The sequence below is a fragment of the Heterodontus francisci genome, chromosome 22, assembly GCF_036365525.1.
Source record: "Heterodontus francisci isolate sHetFra1 chromosome 22, sHetFra1.hap1, whole genome shotgun sequence".
Classification (NCBI taxonomy): domain Eukaryota; kingdom Metazoa; phylum Chordata; class Chondrichthyes; order Heterodontiformes; family Heterodontidae; genus Heterodontus; species Heterodontus francisci.
In genome coordinates, this window is record NC_090392.1 from 60436883 (window position 1) to 60457010 (window position 20128).

At 40.4% G+C, this 20128-nt stretch overlaps 1 protein-coding gene across 13 annotated transcripts in view; it reads right to left on the bottom strand.

Annotated features, from left to right (window-relative positions):
* gramd1ba (GRAM domain containing 1Ba) overlaps positions 1-20128 on the bottom strand; it is a 590058-nt gene that overhangs the window by 93131 nt on the left and 476799 nt on the right. For 12 of the 13 annotated variants that reach the window (XM_068053903.1, XM_068053890.1, XM_068053888.1 and 9 more), the window contains one exon: positions 15129-15149. The exons of the other annotated variant lie outside the window; for it this stretch is intronic. In XM_068053903.1, the coding sequence (XP_067910004.1) occupies positions 15129-15149 (21 nt within the window). The remainder of the gene's footprint in view (positions 1-15128; positions 15150-20128) is intronic. 13 annotated transcript variants of the gene reach the window in all.

Here is a 20128-nt window from a genome sequence, read left to right on the forward strand (position 1 = left end):
AGTCTAGGAATAGCTACTTCTGCAAAACAAAAGGGTGAGTGTTACAACAAATATTACTTCATACTGTAGTACAGATGCTACATACTCTTACGTAACACTGTGTGTTTCTTTTTGAAAAATTAGCTTCTTTCAATCCATCGCGCCCCACAAATAGCCAATGCTCTGGGATGCTGCTGGTATTGTCACCCACCAGTACTCACTGACTATTTCTGCACTCTTTGATGCAGAGAAACAATTCTATATTGAAGAGGTAACTGTGTCATTTAAATAAAATCCACCTAGTGGCCTGCCTTAGGAATAACCACCTTACTGCAAATGCAGCTTGCCGTTCTGATGAACTGGAGCCTCAACTAATCTATAGCTCCTGGGTATGGAGTTGTCGTTGTTGTTGCATGAAGCATTAATGGAGGTTGCCTATGATGCTCACCATTTCTTATTCCTAACTTATCTCCTTGACTCAAACCAACTTCAAATCAGGAGTTCAGGGTAGCCTGGGTATCAGACTTTACCACAGCCAACACAGAATCTCTTTGTGATCAACTAACCGGAGATAGGCTAATAATAAAGTAACTTTGCTATTTTCATTTGACTGTTAGAATATTCTAGCAGCCAAGCCGAATACTAACAGAAATTGAAAGCACCTGTTTACACAGAAAAGGCAGGAGTGTGGGACTAGGTGAGTTACTGTTGCAGAAGGCTGGCACTGACCCAACAGGCCAAATGGCCTCCTTCTGTGCTGTAACGATTCTATGGCTAAACATTAGCATGTCCCCGACTCAGATACCAGATGGAATTGGGAACAGGTGAGGGAGAAGACAACCAATATCAACTGGCAGGCAGTGGAAGAGAAAGGGAGGACAGTGCTAGCATGAGCTGCAGGGGACAGTGGAGAAGATTGCTGGGTTGAATTAACAAGTGCAATAGAAAAAAGTGAAAGTGTGAACATGGCTGGAGGTAAAGAGGATCACTGTGAGCTGGGGTCTGAAGAGGGAGGAGAAAAGTGCCCTCTGAGTATTGGACAGGGATGGGGGAAATGCCCTCACATCACTGTGACGACTGTATGTACTATTTTGAAGCAAGTTGTCAGATTCAGCAACAGTGAGCACCAAAACATACAAACAAAATTATAAAATTTCTCCACAGGAATTAAAGGAAAATCCCAGGAATGTTGCCACAATCCTCCACTATACAAGTGATGGAATGTTGCGTATACCGGTTTTTATATACACACATACATATATATATATATATAAAACATAGAGTTTGAGCCATCAGACAGAGCTCATTTAAACTAACAGTTAATTTGAAGTTTGGGCTAAATATGCGCCCACTGTTAGAATAAGGTGAACTTAAACAGCAGAAGAGGGGATTTAGTGGGAAGAAAGAGCAACGGATAGCAACAGTTGGCCATGGATAGATGTGAACAGCGAGGAGCTCCCTCGGGAGTTGACTGTTTAGGAGCCATCTTGGTCTGCTGGGAGTTACAAGCTGATGAAAGATGGAAATGGCGACACATCCTGTGGACTGGTGTGCACTATCATGATCACCAGTTTGGCAACAGGTGCCAACGTCAAAAACAACTCACAGCTTCACTTGGTAGCTTCATGTGTGGCACTTGCAGCAGAACCTGCCTCTCAAGGATTGACCTTTACAGCCATCAGCAAAGGTGCACCAAGAGAAGACATTTCACCTAAATGGACTGTTTGCTGTGTGTCCATCAGCTTTTGTAGGTGGAAGGATGCCAACCATATATATGAGTTATGTCAAAAACTTAGTGCTCTGTTTCAGTTGTTAATGACGTGTGTATACAGAATATGTAATACACTGTTAAAGCAATTAATGTATGTATGCAGTATAATTTAAAGTACCTTTACTGATTAAAGTAAATAAAGAGCCATTACTGACTATTAATGTGGTTTGACCAACAGTTCACAAGGCTCTTTCTAAATTAGTAATTCACCATTTTGCTACTAATAAAAGAAAAAGTAAAACAGTAAAATACAAAACAGACGTCTAATTTCACTGTTACTTTTCTTTAGAATTGGAACTTATTTTGTTATATCCTCCTCTGAATTAGATGACAGCATTATTGCATTCTGCAATACGATATCATAATAGCGACTCTCAATCTTCAATGACATTTCAGGTCTACTTTCAAGTATCATCAGTACTCTATTTATTCTGTTATAAAACATAGTCAATGGTAGAACGTGAATAAATTATTGCTGATTAAGTGAGGGTAATACCATTTAATCGCGATGTTCACATCACATCATAAATCAGTTGAGTCTCAGAGTATGTGACGTCATTTGAACCAAGACCAAGTAATCGCTCCTGAACAATTGAAACGCTGTCACTTCCAAAACATTCAAGAGAATCAGAAATTTCAAATTTATAAAGTTGAAGAGATAACAGTTACATGAAGCTCTCTACTATATTTTTAAAGTAACAACAGTATTTGGCTTTTCAATGTTATTGCAGAGTACATAGTCTCAATACAACACAAATAGAAAAAGAGATGGTGCTTACTCTCATGATGTGCTGTCTGTCTTTCATGCTAACAGAACAAGGAAAGTTATAGGGGAAAAAAGAAAGGCAATATATGGAAGGTCTGGTTTCAAAACAAATCAGACATGACTCAAGCTAAAAACAAGTTCCATTGGTAGGTATAAAAAATAAATTAAAAAAATCCAAACTGCACCAAGCAAAGCCAGTCAGAGCCTGAAAAGAGGAACATATGACACTGGCAGCAACTTTAATTTCTGGTGGAGTGGGCAAACAAACAATCAGAAAGACCCTGCTCGTCTATAGCCGAGAAACATTGCACAAAGAAATTCAGACTTTATTGAGGGAAGATTTCTTCTGTATGATATTTGTAATGAAATCATAAATTTGTCCATTTTGCCTTGTTTAAAATTTCATTACATAAAGCAAATAGAGAAAATCTTCTCTGCTCTTTAAAATCATAGAGTTTTAAAATACTAGAAGCTAAAAATAATCTGAAATTAATTTGCATAGCGGAGGACATAAACACTTCCCTTATTTTTGACTTTTTTGTAACGTCTTGCGTAAAGGCAAAGAAAGGGAAGAGATATTGGTGCTTAGTAAGTAAGGTGGTGGAAGTACACATTGAAAACTCCAAAACCTCTTCTTCAAGCTCACCATTAAATCAAGTTCAGATCAAATTGGTCCGATTGGATTTGCTTCCCTGAGCTAGGATATGTATTAAAATGGCCTGTGCAGTCAGATAGCAGAACTCCTGGGATATGAAGTAAAGTTACATTCTATCTGACAGCTTCCAATCTAACTGCTTTGAAACTAATTCTAAGTTGAGGTCAGGACCTGGAGACCATGACAGGAGAATAAATGAATATAGGTAACTGGAAATTCTGGGATTTCTTGGGGGGGTGGGGGGAGGGTAGGGGAAAGAGGCAGGGGAGGCTCAATGGGTGGTGGGGGGTGTCATCAGCTCGGGCTGAAACTGGTAGCCCTGGCAGTCATAGGTCCAGTCTCGCTATTTCTTCAAACAGTGGACTGTTCTATAATGTAGGCATGAAGAGTGCTCACTGGATTTTGGTTATCAATTCTCATGATGAGGATCTGGCATCGCTAGGACATTTACAGAAAATACGACATTTTGGTTCATGTAGGCTCCTGGGTTGGCGTGAGGGAACCAGCACTCCTGGGATACATATTGCCAGTAAAAGTTCTGCTGTGTCAAACTGATGTCTGCTTTTCCCTGAAGAACTGAGAAACACTGTTGCCCTTTTCACACAAATCTGTTACCTAGTTGGCACAGTGGTGCACAGAAGACTACCTTATTTGGCATGCATGGTCAGTGGCGGTGATTTGGAAAGATCCAGTGACATAGAAATGTTACGGTATTGACACTTCCACAGCTAGGTACAAAGCCATCCCTATGGTGAAAGTTATTTCGATGTTAGATCAAGGAGATACAAATTGCTAACTGCCTCCTTCATAAAGCATAGTTTGAGGGAAGCTTTCGTCTAATACATTACCAAAGAATTGGTGAAGTCAACGGAAGGGAACCATCAATGGATTGGGAAAAGTCAATGAACAGCAATCATCGCAGGTCTGCCTAGGACTGAACACAGATCACTGGATGATGGTAAGTGGAGGTATCATGGTTGCTCCTACAGAAACTCATTTTCCTCATTCAAATCTAGAAATGCCCTAATGAATTACCATGCTGAGCAATTTGCTTGCTGTCAGCAAGACTTGTCCTTGTCAAGGATTGGAGAAAAACAGTGCAAAATAACATGGCTAATATCAGCAGTAAGTAATGCAACAATAAACTTAAGTTCTGGCCTGACTCAGCAAAGTGTCAGAGTACACCATCACTAAGTTGGCCCTACAGTATAATGGATAGCAAGACAGTAAATGCAACAATAATCTAATCAATAAGTTCAGAACTAGAATAAGCCACTGCCATAGTCATAGCATTCCCACCTCTAAGTTACAAGGAGCAGGGTTCGAACCACACTCCACAGTCCTGACAAGTGGAGACCAGTACTCCAGCTTTACAATTCGAGGTGCCCCCTTCCATTATATGGATTGTGGGAGCCCATAACCCTACCATCCCCACCCAATTCTGTCGTAAATGACTAATCACCCCATCAGTTGGTATAAAGATGGTCAGGGAAGGAGTGTTAATCAGCCTGTGAAGCATTTCACTATTTCATGCTATGCTCCATGGGAAGAGTGTGAAGATATGAAAATAAACAAAGAAGTTCAGAGGTTAAAGAAAAACAAATTCGATAGAATTAACAGTCATTTGAGCCCACTGTTAAATTTGACTACTATATACTTAGATGCCCAACTCTCAAATACTATTCAACAAGCACTGGCAAGTCTGGCACAAGCACTGGGGTACTGTTTAAGCAACAGAGGTTCCTGGATTGTATAAATCTGGACATGCTAGTCATCATTCAGTCTGTGCTGAGTTAGTTGGTCACAGCTAGGGTAAGGGGACAGGTACAACAGCTGAGCTCGGTGCCCTGGGCCAGAGAGGAGAAAATTATCCTTGGTATTCACAGCTGCTCACTTTTATCCAATGTTCCTTGAAAGTGGATATTTGACGATGTCAGGTGAGAGGGTCGATGTTGGAATAGCATAAAATACGCTACCTAGACTCAAACATGAAAATGGTCACTTGAGCAAGATATCAGGAGGAGGCTGGAATCCATGGAAACTCAGCCCAGAATGAGTCATGGTTTCTTGGAGCGATAAATGGGCATTAAAAAAAAACAAACAGGTGATCTTGAACAAGCAATTTTATCTATTTACCAAAAGAAAGTTGTAAACAGGACAGTAACTAGCTGTACTAGTGTTGTTTGCATGGAGTGAGGCTGTGGGTTGAGTGTGGGTATTTTTGCTGGCTGGGGGTGGTGGAAGGTGCTCTTTGGTCTCTTCCATTTCTGTCTTCACAGCCTCAAAGGTACAGGGGATAAAGGCTGATTGTAAATAGCTGCTAAGTTATTACACTAGCAAGTTTTCATTGTAATGTTAAGTAATGGCAGGGCAGCTCGACCAAGCGGAATGTGCCTCCTGTTCAACGTGGGAAGTCGTGGATGTGCCATGTGACTTTGGCGAACATGTCCGCAGAAAGTGTCTCCAGTTGCAGAAGCTTGAGCTTCAGGTTTCGGAGCAGTGGCTAGAGTCCCTGTGGTGCATCCATGAGGTGGAGGACTACATGGATGGCACATTTCAGGAGGTAGTCAACCCGGTGCCTAGACAAGCACAGTCGGTGGGGGGCGGGGGGGCCTGGGTGGCTGCTGGACGGACAAAGAAGTCAGGCCAGGTAGTGCAGGAGTTCCCAGAGGACATCCCACTTTCTAACCGGTATTCAGTTCTGAGTACAGATGGGAAAGAGGGTTCCACTGGAGAATGCACCGTGTCTCATAACCGGAACATCATGGGTGACTCAGCTGTGCTGCGATGGAGAAAAAGGGACAAGAGGGCAATAGTGGTAGGGGATTATATGGTTAGAGGAACAGATAGGTGTTTCTGTGGTCGCAGACGTGATTCCAGGATAGTACGTTGCCTCCCTGGTGCAAGGTTCATGGATATCACCGAGCGGTTACAGAGTATTCTGGAGGGCGAGGGTGCACAGCCAGAGGTAGTGGTCCACATTGGTACTAACAACATAAGTAGAAAGAGGGATGAGGTCCTGCAAAAAAAATTTATGGAGTTCGGTAGCAGATTAAAAAGTAGGACCTCAAAGGTTGTAATCTCTGGGTTTCTTCCACTACCACGGGCTAGTGAGTATAGGAATAGGAGGTCAGAGCAGATGAATGCGTGGCTGAAGAGGTGGTGCAGGAGGGAGGGCTTTAGTTTCCTGGATCACTCGGCCTGTTTCTGGTGAAGGTGAGAATCTGTACAAGTTGGACGGGTTGCACCTGAACTGGAACGGGACCAACATCCTTGCTGGGAGGTTTGCTGGTGCTGTTTGGGGCGGGCGGGTGTGCGGTTAAACTAATTTGGCTGGGGGCTGGGATATAAAGTGGAAGGCAGAGTAAATATAAGTCTGGAGGGCAGAGTAAATATAGACCTCTTAAGACTCAAGCAAATAATGCAAGGCTGGATTGTATCTATCTTAATGCAAGGAGTCTTACTAGTAAGGCAGATGATTTGAGGGTGTTGATGAACACATGGGAGTATGATTTTATTGCTATCACTGAGACATGGTCGAGGGAAGGGCAGCTCAATATCCCAGGGTATAGAATCTTCAGATTTAATACAGGAGGGGGTAAAAGAGGAGGTGGCATTGCACTGTTGATCAAGGAGACAATTACTGCAGTAAGGAGGGATGATATGGTAGAAGGTTCCTCTAATGAGGCCATATGGGTAGAAGTTAAAAATAAAAAGGGGGCAATCACTTGGATGGGAGTGTACTACAGGCCTCCAAACAGCCAGGGAGAGATTGATGAGGAGCAGATATGTAGGCAAATCTTAGAGAGGTGCAAAAATGGGGAGGCGGTGGTGATGGGGAGGCGGTGGTGTACTGGTATTGTCACTGGACTAGTAACCTAGAGACCCAGGTATTGCTCTGGGGACATGGGTTCGAATCCCACCACAGCAGAAGGTGGAATTTGAATTCAATTAATAAAAATCTGGAATTAAAAAAGCTAGTCTAATGATGGCCATGAAACCATTATCGATTGTTGTAAAAACCCATCTGGTTCACTAATGTCCTTTAGGGAAGGAAATCTGCTGTCCTTTCCTGGTCTGGCCTACATGTGACTCCAGATCCATAGCAATGTGGTTGACTCTTACATGCCCTCGAAATGGCCTAGCAAGCCACTCAGTTCAAGGGCAATTAGGGATTGGCAATAAATGCTGGCCTGGCCTGCGACGCCTACATCCCATGAATGAATAAAAAAAAATAATAGGGTAATAATAGTAGGGGATTTCAACTTCCCCTATATTAGGGGGGATAGTATTAGGGCAAAAGGTTTAAAGGGAGCGGAATTCTTAAAGTGCATTCAGGAGAGCTTTTTGAGCCAGCATGTAGAAAGTCCTGCAAGAGGAGGGGCGTTACTGGACTTAATCCTAGGGAATGAAGCTGGACAAGTGGTAGAAGTGGCAGTGGGGTAGCATTTTGGGGATAGTGACCATAACTCTGTAAGATTTAAGGTAGTTATGGAAAAGGACACAGAGGGACCGGAAATAAAAGTACTGAATTGGGGGAAGGCCGATTTCAATATGATAAAACAGGATCTGGCCACATTGGACTGGGAACAGCTTCTTGTAGGAAAATCTACATCGGACCAGTGGAAGTCATTCAGAAAGGAAATAGTGAGAGTTCAGGTCCAACATGTTCCCGTAAAGGTGAAGAGTAGGACCAACAAGTCAAGGGAACCCTGGCCGTCAAGGGATATAGAGGATTGGATAAGGAAAGAAGAAACAGGCTTATGGCAGATGCAGAGTGCTGAAAAAAGAATAGGTTCAAAAGGAGTATAGAAAGTGTCGGGGGGTACTTAAAAAAGTAATTAGGAGAGCAAAGAGGGGGGTATGAAAAAACACTGGCAGACAAGATAAAGGAAAATCGGCAGGCGTTTTATCAGTATATTAAGGGCGAGGATAACAGGGAAAAGAGTGGGGTCCATCAAGGATCAAAGAGGCAATCTGTGTGTGGAGCCAGAGGACATAGGTGAGGTTTTAAATGATTACTTTTCATCTGTGTTCACTTTGGAGAAGGACGATGTAGGTGTAGTGATCAGGAAGGGGGATTGTGATATACTTGAACAAATTAGCATTGAAAAGGAGGAAGTATTAGATGTTTTAGCGGGCTTAAAGGTGAATAAATCCCCAGGCCCAGATGAGATGTATCCCAGGCTGTTATGTGAGCCAAGGTAGGAGATAGCAGGGGCTCTGACACAAATTTTCACATCCTCTCTAGTCACAGGAGAGGTACCAGAGGACTGGAGGACAGCAAATGTGGTACCATTATTCAAGAAGGGTAGCAGGGATAAACCAGGTAACTAGGCTTGTGAGTCCAACAAAAGTGGTAGGGAAATTATTGGAAAAAATTTTGAGAGACAGGATTAATCTTCACTTGGAGAGGCAGGGATTAATCAGGGATAGTCAGCATGGCTTTGTCAGGGGGAGATCGTGCCTAACAAATTTGATTGAATTTTTCGAGGAGGTGACTAGATGTGTAGATGAGGGTAAACCAGTTGATGTAGTCTACCTGGACTTCAGTAAGGCTTTTGATAAGGTCCCGCATGCGAGATTGGTTAAGAAGATAAGAGCCCATGGGATCCAGGGCAATTTGGCAAATTGGATCCAAAATTGGCTTAGTGGAAAGAGGCAGAGAGTGATGGTCGCGGGTTGTTTTTGCGAATGGAGGCCTGTGACCAGTGGGGTACCACAGGGATCGGTGCTGGGACCCTCATTTTTTGTAGTGTACATTAATGAGGTATGGGAGGTATGATCAGTAAGTTTGCAGATGACACGAAAATTGGTGGTGTCATAAATAGTGAGGATTACAGAACGATATAGTTGGGCTGGTAAGGTGGGTGGAGTAGTGGCAGATGGAATTTAATCCTGTGAGGTGATACACTTTGGGAGGACTAACAAGGCAAAGAAATATACAATGGATGGTAGGACCCTAGGGAGTAGAAGGTCAGAGGGACCTTGGGGTGCTTGTCCATAGATCACTGAAGGCAGCAGCACAGGTAGATAAGATGGTTAGGAAAACATACGGGATATTTGCCTTTATTAGCCGAGGCATAGAATATAAGAGCAGGGGGTTATGTTAGAGCTGTATTAAACACTTGTTAGGCCACAGCTGGGGTACTGTGTACGGTTCTGGTCACCAGATTATAGAAAGGATATGATTGCACTGGAGAGGATGCAGAGGCGATTCACCAGGATGGTGCCAGGACTGGAGCATTTCAGCTATGAAGGGAGACTGGATAGGCTGGGGTTGTTTTCCTTGGAGCGGAGAAGGCTGAGGGGGAACCTGATTGAGGTATACAAAATTATGAGGGGTATTGATAGGATAGATAGGAAGAAACTTTTTCCCTTAGTGGAGGGTCAATAACCAGGGGGCATAGATTTAAGGTAAGGGGCAGGAGGTTTAGAGGGGAGTTGAGGAAAACTTTTCTCACCCAGAGGGTGGTTGGAATCTGGAACACACTGCCTGAAGGGGTGGTAGAGGCAGGAACCCTCACAATTATCAAGTATTTAGATGAGCACATGAAACACCATAACATACAAGGCTACAGGCCTAGTGCAGGAAAATGGGATTAGATTGGATAGGTGCTTGATGGTCAACACAGACGCGTTGGGCCGAAGGGCCTGTTTCTGTGCTGTATAACTCTATGACTCTAATGTCACTAAATTAACTGCTGAGTCTGAATAGAGACTTCAAGATTCAGTCTGAAACACGCACAAATTAAATCTGCTCTACTCCCTAAACACAAAGTCATTGAAGGAAAATTTATATTTGGTTTAAAAGGGATAGATTATCATGTACCAGTCTTTGATGCCTGGCAGCTGTGAAAGTAAAGTTCATGCAGACTGGATCACTCCAGATTGATTCTGTAGGTGATCTGGACATTTCAGCAGATGCAAAATTGAAGTTAAATTATGGAGTGGCACATAGCTAATGACAACAAAAATGCAACCACCATAAAGTCGTCTACTACTTTCTATTATTATGCTTACTTAGAAACTATTTCCTCTGGTGGGAGAATCCAAAAGGACATAATATTAAAATTAGAGATACGCTATTTAGATGGGGAATCAGTAAGCACTCTTCATACAAAAAGAGTTGTGGAAATTTGGTACTCGCTCCCCAATAAGCTGTGGATGCTGGGTCAATTGATATTTTCAAGATTGACATCAAGAGATTTGGAACAAAGATAGGTAAATGGAGTTGCTGTACAGATCAGCCATGATCTAACTGAATGGTTGAACAGGCTTGAAAGGCTGAATGGCTTCTTCCTGTTCTGATGTTACCAGATTCAAATCAAACATTTAAGTGTGTGCTTTGGTGCCACCTAGAGGTGGATGGTATTGTTAGTGTTTAGCCAGTAATCGTTCACACAAAGTGGTTTGAATTAAGGCCAGGATTTTCCATTCCTGTGCCCATTATCTTGCAATTTTCCATCTATTAAAGTGAACACTCAGAAAATCACGGACTGGGAAAAGCAGAAGCAGAAAATTCCAAGTCCTATGTTTAAAATATTAGCACTTTCCAGGGTCTATCCAAAACAATTTTTTTGGATTATCGACTATTGTACATTCCAATTAATGGGTGTATTTGATTTAGGGGTATCGAAACTTCAGGTTGTGGGCTGCCCTGCCAATCCCACCCTGAAAGTCCAGGTAATCCAGCCCCGTGAGCACCACTAACTTATTTGCTGGTTTGTCCTCTTTGAATTTTGTGTCCCTAGAAGTTTTCAAAGGTCTGTTGTTAGCACTGTTACCTCATTATTGGATAAATCCTAAATCAGAACACTGAAATACATTAGTATCAAGAAGTTTAAGTATACAAAATTTAATAGGACCTTGGATTTAAACTTTACATGTAGTTCCGATGGCTCCATGACAGGCACAGATGCAACCCATGAAGAAAAGAAGCTTGGCCATCCCAGAATTCACCATATATTCTATAATGCTTTTGCAATGAGACTATCCTTTCATGGAATTCTACTATATTAATTTTATACTTGTTGCAGGAGAAATTAATCTAGTGAGAGATGTCAGTCTAATAGTATGAAGATGAGCTATCCTGGGGGAGTTACACACCCATCTGATTCTTAATTGTTTGAGAAACGGGGGTTGATGCATCTATCTGATTGATTGCACTCAAAACAAAATGGTGGAAGTGGTTAACTTATCCTAAATCAGCATTACCACTCTAAAGACCATCGCAAACCAAAAGCTACTGCTCTGACTCATGCAGTGTATTAAAATCTGAATCAAATACAGACCTACAGTATAAACAAAACATAAACACTAATCTCCGTCATGTGCATGTTTGAACATCTAAAACAAATCAGAAGCTGTGATGTTAGATGAGGCGCACAAAAGTAACATTTCATTGTCAAAAGCAACTTCCGTTATATATCAGCTGAACTTGGTTGCAATCTCATTGCAGCCAATGACTAACTGAACACAGAATTACTTTACTTAATAATGTTATAATCTCACAGTCAACATCTGTCTTCAGCACAATGCTGATATTCATCGCTGCAAGACCCTAAATGAAATCATGAGTTCACAAACTGTAGAGTTCTTGTAAATTACAATTGTGATTCACGTGTGCAATACATTAAGTTTTTTTTAAATGCTGGGTTTACATCATCTTTCATGGAAAATGAAGTAATTCCCAGTGAGGTAATTTGTCAGGGTCTTGTAATGATACCATTTTGCAGCCCTCTGCTGTATACATTCAGAAGATGAGGTATAGGTGGTAGCACAATGCAAATTAATCAGGTCTTAGCTAAAACATTCAAAACACTCCTGGTTCAACCAGAAGTGGAATTGCACAGGTTCAGTGCTGCCTGACAGGTGGAGATGAAAATGGATTCAGTGGGCCTTGTACATTGATCAATAACAGAGTAAGCTGAATTCACAAAATCATCTGCTCCCTACATTCTTAATAGAATGATATATATTCTGTCATCTGTTATCACAGATTCCTAACTTCAAAGCAGGTTAACCAATTTTACTCTAATCATTTTCACACTCTGAAGTTATGTTTTAATCATTGTAAACAAGTACATGTGCACAGGTACAACAAAATGAATGTCGGAGGGGACATTCAGAGTAAAACATCCATAGAACATATATAATTCCTCAGGTTACTAAATCTTCTGGAATTATGAGATGTGCTGGATCCACTTGCATTTCTCCATTACATATGTCTACTCCTTTATCCAAAGGCTTTTTAATTAAATGGGTCTGGCACAGAGGAGAGAGAAATTTCAGGAGTGCATTTGAATCTTCAGGTCACCGTCTGATTTCACCTAATGTTCCACAAAAACAAAATTATGGGCCACTGGAGTAAAGAAAGCCAGTATCAAATGCCACAGTCTAGGAGTGCTGGTCTCCATGCTAATTAAATCATAGAATAATACAGCACGGAAAGAGACCATTCGGCCCATTGTGCTTCTTTGAAAGAACCATCCAATTAGTCCTGCTCCCCTGCCCTTTCCCCATAGCCCTGCAAATTTTTCCCCTTCAAGTATTTATCCAAGTCCCCAGTGAAAGTTACTACTAAATCTTCTTCCACCAATCTATCAGGCAGTACATTTCAGACCACAACAACTCACTGCATAAAAAAATTTCCTCATTCAACACACCACCCCCTCCCCCCCAGCTTCCAGTTCTTTTGCTGATTAGTTTAAAGCTGTGTCCTCGGATTATTGACTCTTCTGCCACTGGTGTGCAGGAAGCAACAATGTTGTCACAAATATTTTTGACAAACCTTCATTTGGGAAGGAGGAAAGGTCAGGAGCACCCATCATCATGATGTTAGGCACAAGTGACAGTATTGTGTGTTTTGATGAGATGTGTGCAATTATTATGTGGTAGGCTTTGTAAACAAATGAAAAAGATTAGTCAAACATTGAAAGGTATTTACATACTTCAACACTGGTCTAGTTTGGAGCCACCAAGAATCAGGAATCCTAGGGAAAGGTGCAACAACTATATATTTTCCAAAATGCAACACAGCTACTTCTGCTGATGATAACAGTCCTTTAAACATACATTACAAAGAGTTCAGTCATTCAGTCTTGAGTACTGATCAGTCCCATGGAAGTTACGATAACAATAATTTTGGTAATATCAGTTTAGTTCATATTAAACTCAGCTTTTGGAACCCTAGATATGAACTATACAGGAAGAACATTAGAAGACATCATAGTTTGGCATAAAATTATAGTAATCAGCTTTAAAAAGCCAGCCTCTATTTTGCTGGTACTGTTTAAAATGATCAAACAGTAAGTGACCATTCAACATATTCTACCCTTTTGTTATAATAATATAGTAACAGAGTCTGCATTGGTGAAAACAATTTTCCTATAAATCTCTCAAGGTATATCCATAGCCTGTTGTTAGGACATATGATGTGTTGTGCTCAGAAACTGGCATTTTAACTGCTTCTAGGTTTTTATGCCAAATTACAGTAAATGGACATCAGATGTCATCAAATGCAACCAGTGCAGAAATGCAGAATTTGTTCACGGATGTCATGCCACTTGAGTTGCCTTTTGTTAAGAAACCAGTCATGCAATCTGAATATTCTCTACAGCTTTTAATTTTTCTTTTTCACTTTACTATAACATCAAGTGTATTTAATGTATATTTTATCAGGGAATAAACATCCAGTGCAATATAACACTAGCATTATTTACATGACATGCACAGGAAGAGAGATGCAACTATACTCTGCCTTAAGGTGTTAAAAACTATATCCTGTACCTTTTTAATGCTGAATATAAATAACTATTGGTTAATATAACTATTAGTTAATATAATTAATAATGCATTGCTCAAGACAATTTTTTTTAAGCGTACACTACTCTTTATTTGCTGCATGCAAAAAAACAAAGTAAACAAACAATGCAATGTGATGAGGTCATCATTTCAGCATGCACCATTAGTACTCCTGTTCTGTGAACGTTATTATAAAAAACTTCTTCATTGACGGGAAGCAGTATTTGCTGCTGATAATGGTAAATATTAACAAACAGCTATCTCAGCTGCTGGATGATGGGAATACCTAAAACACGAAGCCACTATTGGAAGTGGTAGGAACATTCTAGACTATTCCAGAGAAGACAAAAAGTAATCAGTGACAAAGCAGGTTCTTAAACAATAGCCAAACATGAGCTGATCTGTGTTGTGAAATAAATTAAGTCAATCCCTTCAAGTGAAGCCCAAGTGAGACCTGAGCGCAGAGATGGATTAATGAACCACAACGGTGTTCAACAGATGCACCGTTTCAGTGTTGCCAATTTCAGTGCAACTGCAACCCAATTTGAAAGCTAAGGCAGCAAAGAAAATGGGAGATGTAACAATCAGATTGAGAGTCACCCTGTCGTATCAACAATTCAGTCGAGGCATTTATGGTCAGTGACACCTTTTTCTGCTTTGTCCATTCCTGTAATGGTCAACACTGGACCAATACATTCTCCTGTAAGGTTTTACTGCTGTACTTGGTACTGCAACAGGAATGGAAAAATTGCTCTCAATCCCAGAGTGTTTTTTTTAAAAAACATGCACTTTCCTTCTGATAACAAAAGTGGATTACAGCAGATGGCAGTCAACAGGAACCTGCATCAATACGTGCTCAAGATTTCTTCGGCCAAATTCATACAAATGGTCTTATGTTGTACATGACCAGAAAAAGAAACTTAAATTTGAGATTGTATTGACAGGTTATTAAAAGACCAATGCATTAGATCTAAATTATTCACTCATGCAGCATGTTCAATTTATACTGAAGCTTATTTTGTTTGTGAGCACATGCAATTACGAAAAAATTAGAATTGACTAAAATCACTTACAGCAGTCAAATGGGATCATTTGTGCTCTGATGGACGACTAACACAAAGAAAACATAGATATTAAACAGGAAGACTTACGTTGTACCAGCTCTGGCTTTTCTGAAAAAGAACAAAGCAAAAAAGAAATGTAAATATTGAAAGTGCAGAACAAAGCTCACGAAAAAGGCAGGATAGGAAAAATTTACACATTACCATGTCCCTATTTGGTAAAGTCTTACAAGGCAATTCTAACCTAACTCACCCATTGGGAAATTGATGGGATAGTCTGCAATTCTGGTTTTACATTCAGCCCATTATTACTTACCACTGAAATCAGTGGAGACTAATAATTGGGGGCGGGGGAGGGGGTGGTGTAAAATAGGCATTCCACCCGATCTCGTGAGTTTCCCACCTGGCAAGTTAGGTTAAATTTACCCTCTTAGTGTCAAAGAAAAAGTTGTCCACTAACTCATCAATATGTGCCAGAAATGTGGAAAATATTACTCCAGGCATTAGGGTGAGTTCCACCAAGTGTAAATCTATAGTATGGTACTAACCAACATGCCTTGCAAGTTATGACTTTTAAAAGAGGAAGTCCATTAAATGTGCCATTTTTAAATTCACTTAGTTTTGTGGTGGTTGAACGGTTAAATTCCAATGACGTTCTAACCCACCAGGATTGCTGACACTACCTATACCTTATCACAAGATATTATTTGTTTAAAGAAAACAGGTGCTTGCTGACCTAGCTTTTGCTAATGAACATTCTTACTCTAAAAGACTGAAATAGATAAATGGCCTTGTCTAGAACACTTCTGCTGTGATCATGGATCTCAGAGTGAAGGAAAAAAATTGCCAAGCGGTGCATTTCAATAGTAAGTGCTTTAGCATTTATAATATAGATAGGCTTACTCATATGACATAGATGTCACTTTTTCCATTTCACTACTGAAGTGGAAAGAATTGAGACTTCAATCTAACCTTATAGTGCTATAAAAGGTGACCGATAATCCACAAAGAACAGCAGCTGGAAAAAGGATTTATTTTGTACGGGCCTACACAAGAGAAGCATCCAATTTGAAATACCTGTGAGAAAGACACAAATACTCCTTCCACTTAAAACGAACAAAATATTTCCGATACTTTTTGCTCTACATTGTACTTACATGCATTTAAAACATTTTTTAAAAATAGTATTTATCGTTGTAGTTATGATTCTAAAGACTATTTTAACATACCAAAATTGAGGCTGGTGGACCTAAAATGGCAGCTTGAAGACATGGTTGGCAATTTCATCCATGGAAAATTGCACTCAAAAGTGCTCAAATTGCACTGGTTAGGTTACACTAGTTTCTGCTAAAGTTCATCCACATAATCACAGACTCAAAATCTTTAAGTGAACTGCTGTAATCAGGCAGCATAATATAAAGTATTTTTTCCCCAGGGAAAAGTATTTAAGAGTGGTAACCTGGCGTAGTTTTATTAATATAGCTAAAAATGAAGTTATTTCTATGAGGATACCTCTGCCTGGGGGTAACCCAATGTAAAAATCACTGAAAATGACAAACAGCTGTACAAAACTATTTACTCATTTCATTGATGTACTATATTAACTATTTTTGATGTGAAAAATCTTTTAAAACATTCCTATTGGTGCTTGTGCACTTCAGAAAATAAGCACAATTTGATGAGGCTTCCCGAACCAGCACAAAGGGAAAGATCTCACAATTTTACCTTAGCGGCATGGCCAATTTTATAGGTGGCACCAGCTTTGGGCAAATTGGATCTTGAACCCGCATAAAAGATTGGGTGAAAACAAGTATAAGTAGTGTTGGGTGCAGCTCACATGCATTTTAAATTCTCTGAGCTTTTGTGCTTGTTTAGCCAATTCCACCCAGATTGCACTGGAATCTGGGCACAAAACATAGGAGCCGGAATGGGCCTTTCAGCCCATCGAGCCTGCTCCGCCATTCAATACAATTATGGCTGATCATCCACCTCAATGCCATTTTCCCACACTATCCTCATATCCCTTTATGTCATTGGTATTTAGAAATCTCTGCTTTAAACATATTCAATGACTGAGCTTCCACAGCCCTCTGGGGTAGAGAATTCCAAAGATTCAAAACCCTCTGAGTAAAGAAATTTCTCCTCATCACGGTCCTAAGTGGCTTCCCCTTTATTCTGAAATTGTGTCCCCTGGTTCTAGACTCCCCAACCGGGGAAAACATCTTAGCTGCATCTACCCTGTCTATCCCTTTAAGTATTTTGTAGGTTTCAATGAGATCACTTCTCATTCTTTGAAACTCTAGAGAATACAGGCCCAGTTTCCACAATCTCTCTTCATAGGACAGTCCTGCCATCCTGAGAACAAGCCTGGTGAATCTTCGTTGCACTCCCTCTATGGCAATAATATCCTTCCTAAGGTAAAGGGACCAATACTGCACATAGTACTCCAGATGCGGTCTAACCAAGGTTCTATACAATTGAAGCAAGACTTCACTGCTCCTGTACTCAAATCCTCTTGCGATAAAGGCTAACATACCATTAGCCTTCCTAATTGCCTGCTGCACCTGCATGTTAGCTTTCAGTGACTTATTGCTGAGGACACCCAGGTCCCTTTGTTCATCTACACTTTCTAATCTCTTACCATTTAAGAAATACTCTGCACATCTATTCCTCCTACCAAAGTGGATAACCTCTCACTTTTCCACATTATATTCCATCTGCCATGTTCTTGCCCACTCACTAAGTCTGTCCAAATCCCCTTGAAGCCACTTTGCATCTTCCTCACAACACACATTCCCACCTAGTTTTGTGTCATCTGCGAAGTTGGAAATATTACATTTTATCCCCACATTCAAATCATTGATATATATTGTGAACAGCTGGGGCCCAAGTACTAATCCCTGCGGTACCCCACTAGTCACAGCCTGCCAACGCACGAATGACCCGTTTATTCCTACTCTCTGTTTTGTGCCTGTTAGCCAATCCTTAATCTATGCCAGTATATTACCTCCTATCCCATGTTCTAAAACTAGTGGAAGCTTCTTCTCCCCCAGTAATTATAAATAGGGATGCCGTGGTATTCGAGTGAAGCAAATGATCTGCCTGAGTGGATAAGAAGGTGTGAAAAGAGCTACAATACTGGAAATAAATCCAGAAGTTTGAATTAATCTTAAGGGATGAGAATCTCGAAGATTTGTGGTGGTCTTGGGATCGTAATTGTGTATGGGCTACCTTGGAGATCATCACAAATGGGACTTGGATCAATTTTACCTTGTAAAACAATTGGATGGCTTGGTAAGGGAATAAACAGACAAGTCAGCATTGCCTTGGGGTGGGAGGGGTTGGCTAATTTAGGAGATTCACTTCCCGGTTCTGTGCAATGGTGGTCATGGTGACAGTCTAGCTGGACAGACGAAGGCAGCTGTCTCTCAAGAAAGATATGTAGCATCACTATGAATGTCACCAGATTTGGTAGGGCAGCACCTACTGGGAGACAGGAATACTACAAAAAAGAATACTGAAGCACTTGGAGGTTCAGAAGTGATTTACAAGAATGTTACCAGAATCAGGAAGATGCAACTTTCAGGAAAGATTGAGGAGGCTGGGGAATCTTCTCTGGAAAAGACTAAGAGGTGACCTGATAGAGATTTTCAAAATGGGTATGATAACATAGTGGTTATGTTACTGGCCTAGTAATCCAGAGATCTGGACTAATGATCTGGAGATGTGAGTTCAAATCCCACCATGGCAGCTGGGAAATGGAATTCAGTTAATTAAATAAATCTGGAATAAAAATCTAGTATCAGCAATGGTACTGGATTTTTGTATTGATTTTTAAATTGTTTGATTGTTCATTGCCTTTAATTGAATTAATTTTATGCATTCTTATGCATCAGTTGGCTCAATGTGATGATTTAAATAAATGTCAGAGGCTGGAAAGTATTTTTTTTAAAAATAGGAATATTAGTGCAGAATTCGTATCAGAAACGCTTCATCTATGCAGAAACAGAACATTTTCTGAGGGCTGGAAATCTTACATGGTTCTTGGAATCAATAGACATTTATATACATTTATATCTGTACAAAAACTTCAAAAGTATCCAAGATACTACAGAGATCATACTTCAAAAGTTTCAAAAACACAGAATTTTTTTTTCCAGGAGTCACAAATTTACAAACACCTGCAATCTGCATATTCCTCTCAGACCTATTTAGATCATTTCCCCACAAGTAGCACCTCAGCATTGGCCTTAAAGGGGACATGCCAAGGAAGCAGCAAAACATTACAACCATGCTACAGACCCTAGACTACCTATGGGCATTATCATGGGAGACAATATAGTAAATGTAAAGCTGTTTTGACATTGTATAAATACCCCTAAATAGTCTCTTTTTTAAAAAAAAAGATCACAAACTATGCATTGCTGTAATAAGACTGAACTAGTACCCAGAAAAAAAGGTGCAATGCATGATCCTTTCAAACTCGCCCTGCAACCTCAGTGCTGAGTAGTAACAATAACTGGGAATGAATTAAGAGGAAAGGCGAGAAAAACTCAACCTTTCAGCCTTGATAGGAGGAGAATGAAAGGGTACCTTATAAAACTTTAGAACCTGGGTAGAATGGAAAAGATAAAGTCTGGAAAAGTATTTTAAGCTGAACCAGCACTGCAGGATACGAGATGATGGATAATAACTGAAAATGTTCAGAACTGATGCTAGGAAGAGTAAATGAGCTTCTGGATAGTATATAGAAGGTAAAAACTGTAAATCATTCAAGAGACACTGAAATTCTAAGGGTGAAATCTCTGGTTTCAATGAAAGACTGAACCAAATGGCCTCCCTCATCCATAATTAATTCAAAAAGGTTTAACATATTTAGGGGAAAGATGAACAGACAAATTAAATTTAATTATGTTATGCAGGGGTTGGTCAATGTTGGGAATGGAGTGTACTGGGAGGCAACTGAGTCTGATAACATTAGTCATTTTAAGAGGGAGCTGGTCAAGCCTTTGACAAAAAAAACAATAATTGAAGCTAGAAAATGCAGTTTGCTGTGGTTGTTAATATAGTGAACGGCGTATTCTGGAAGG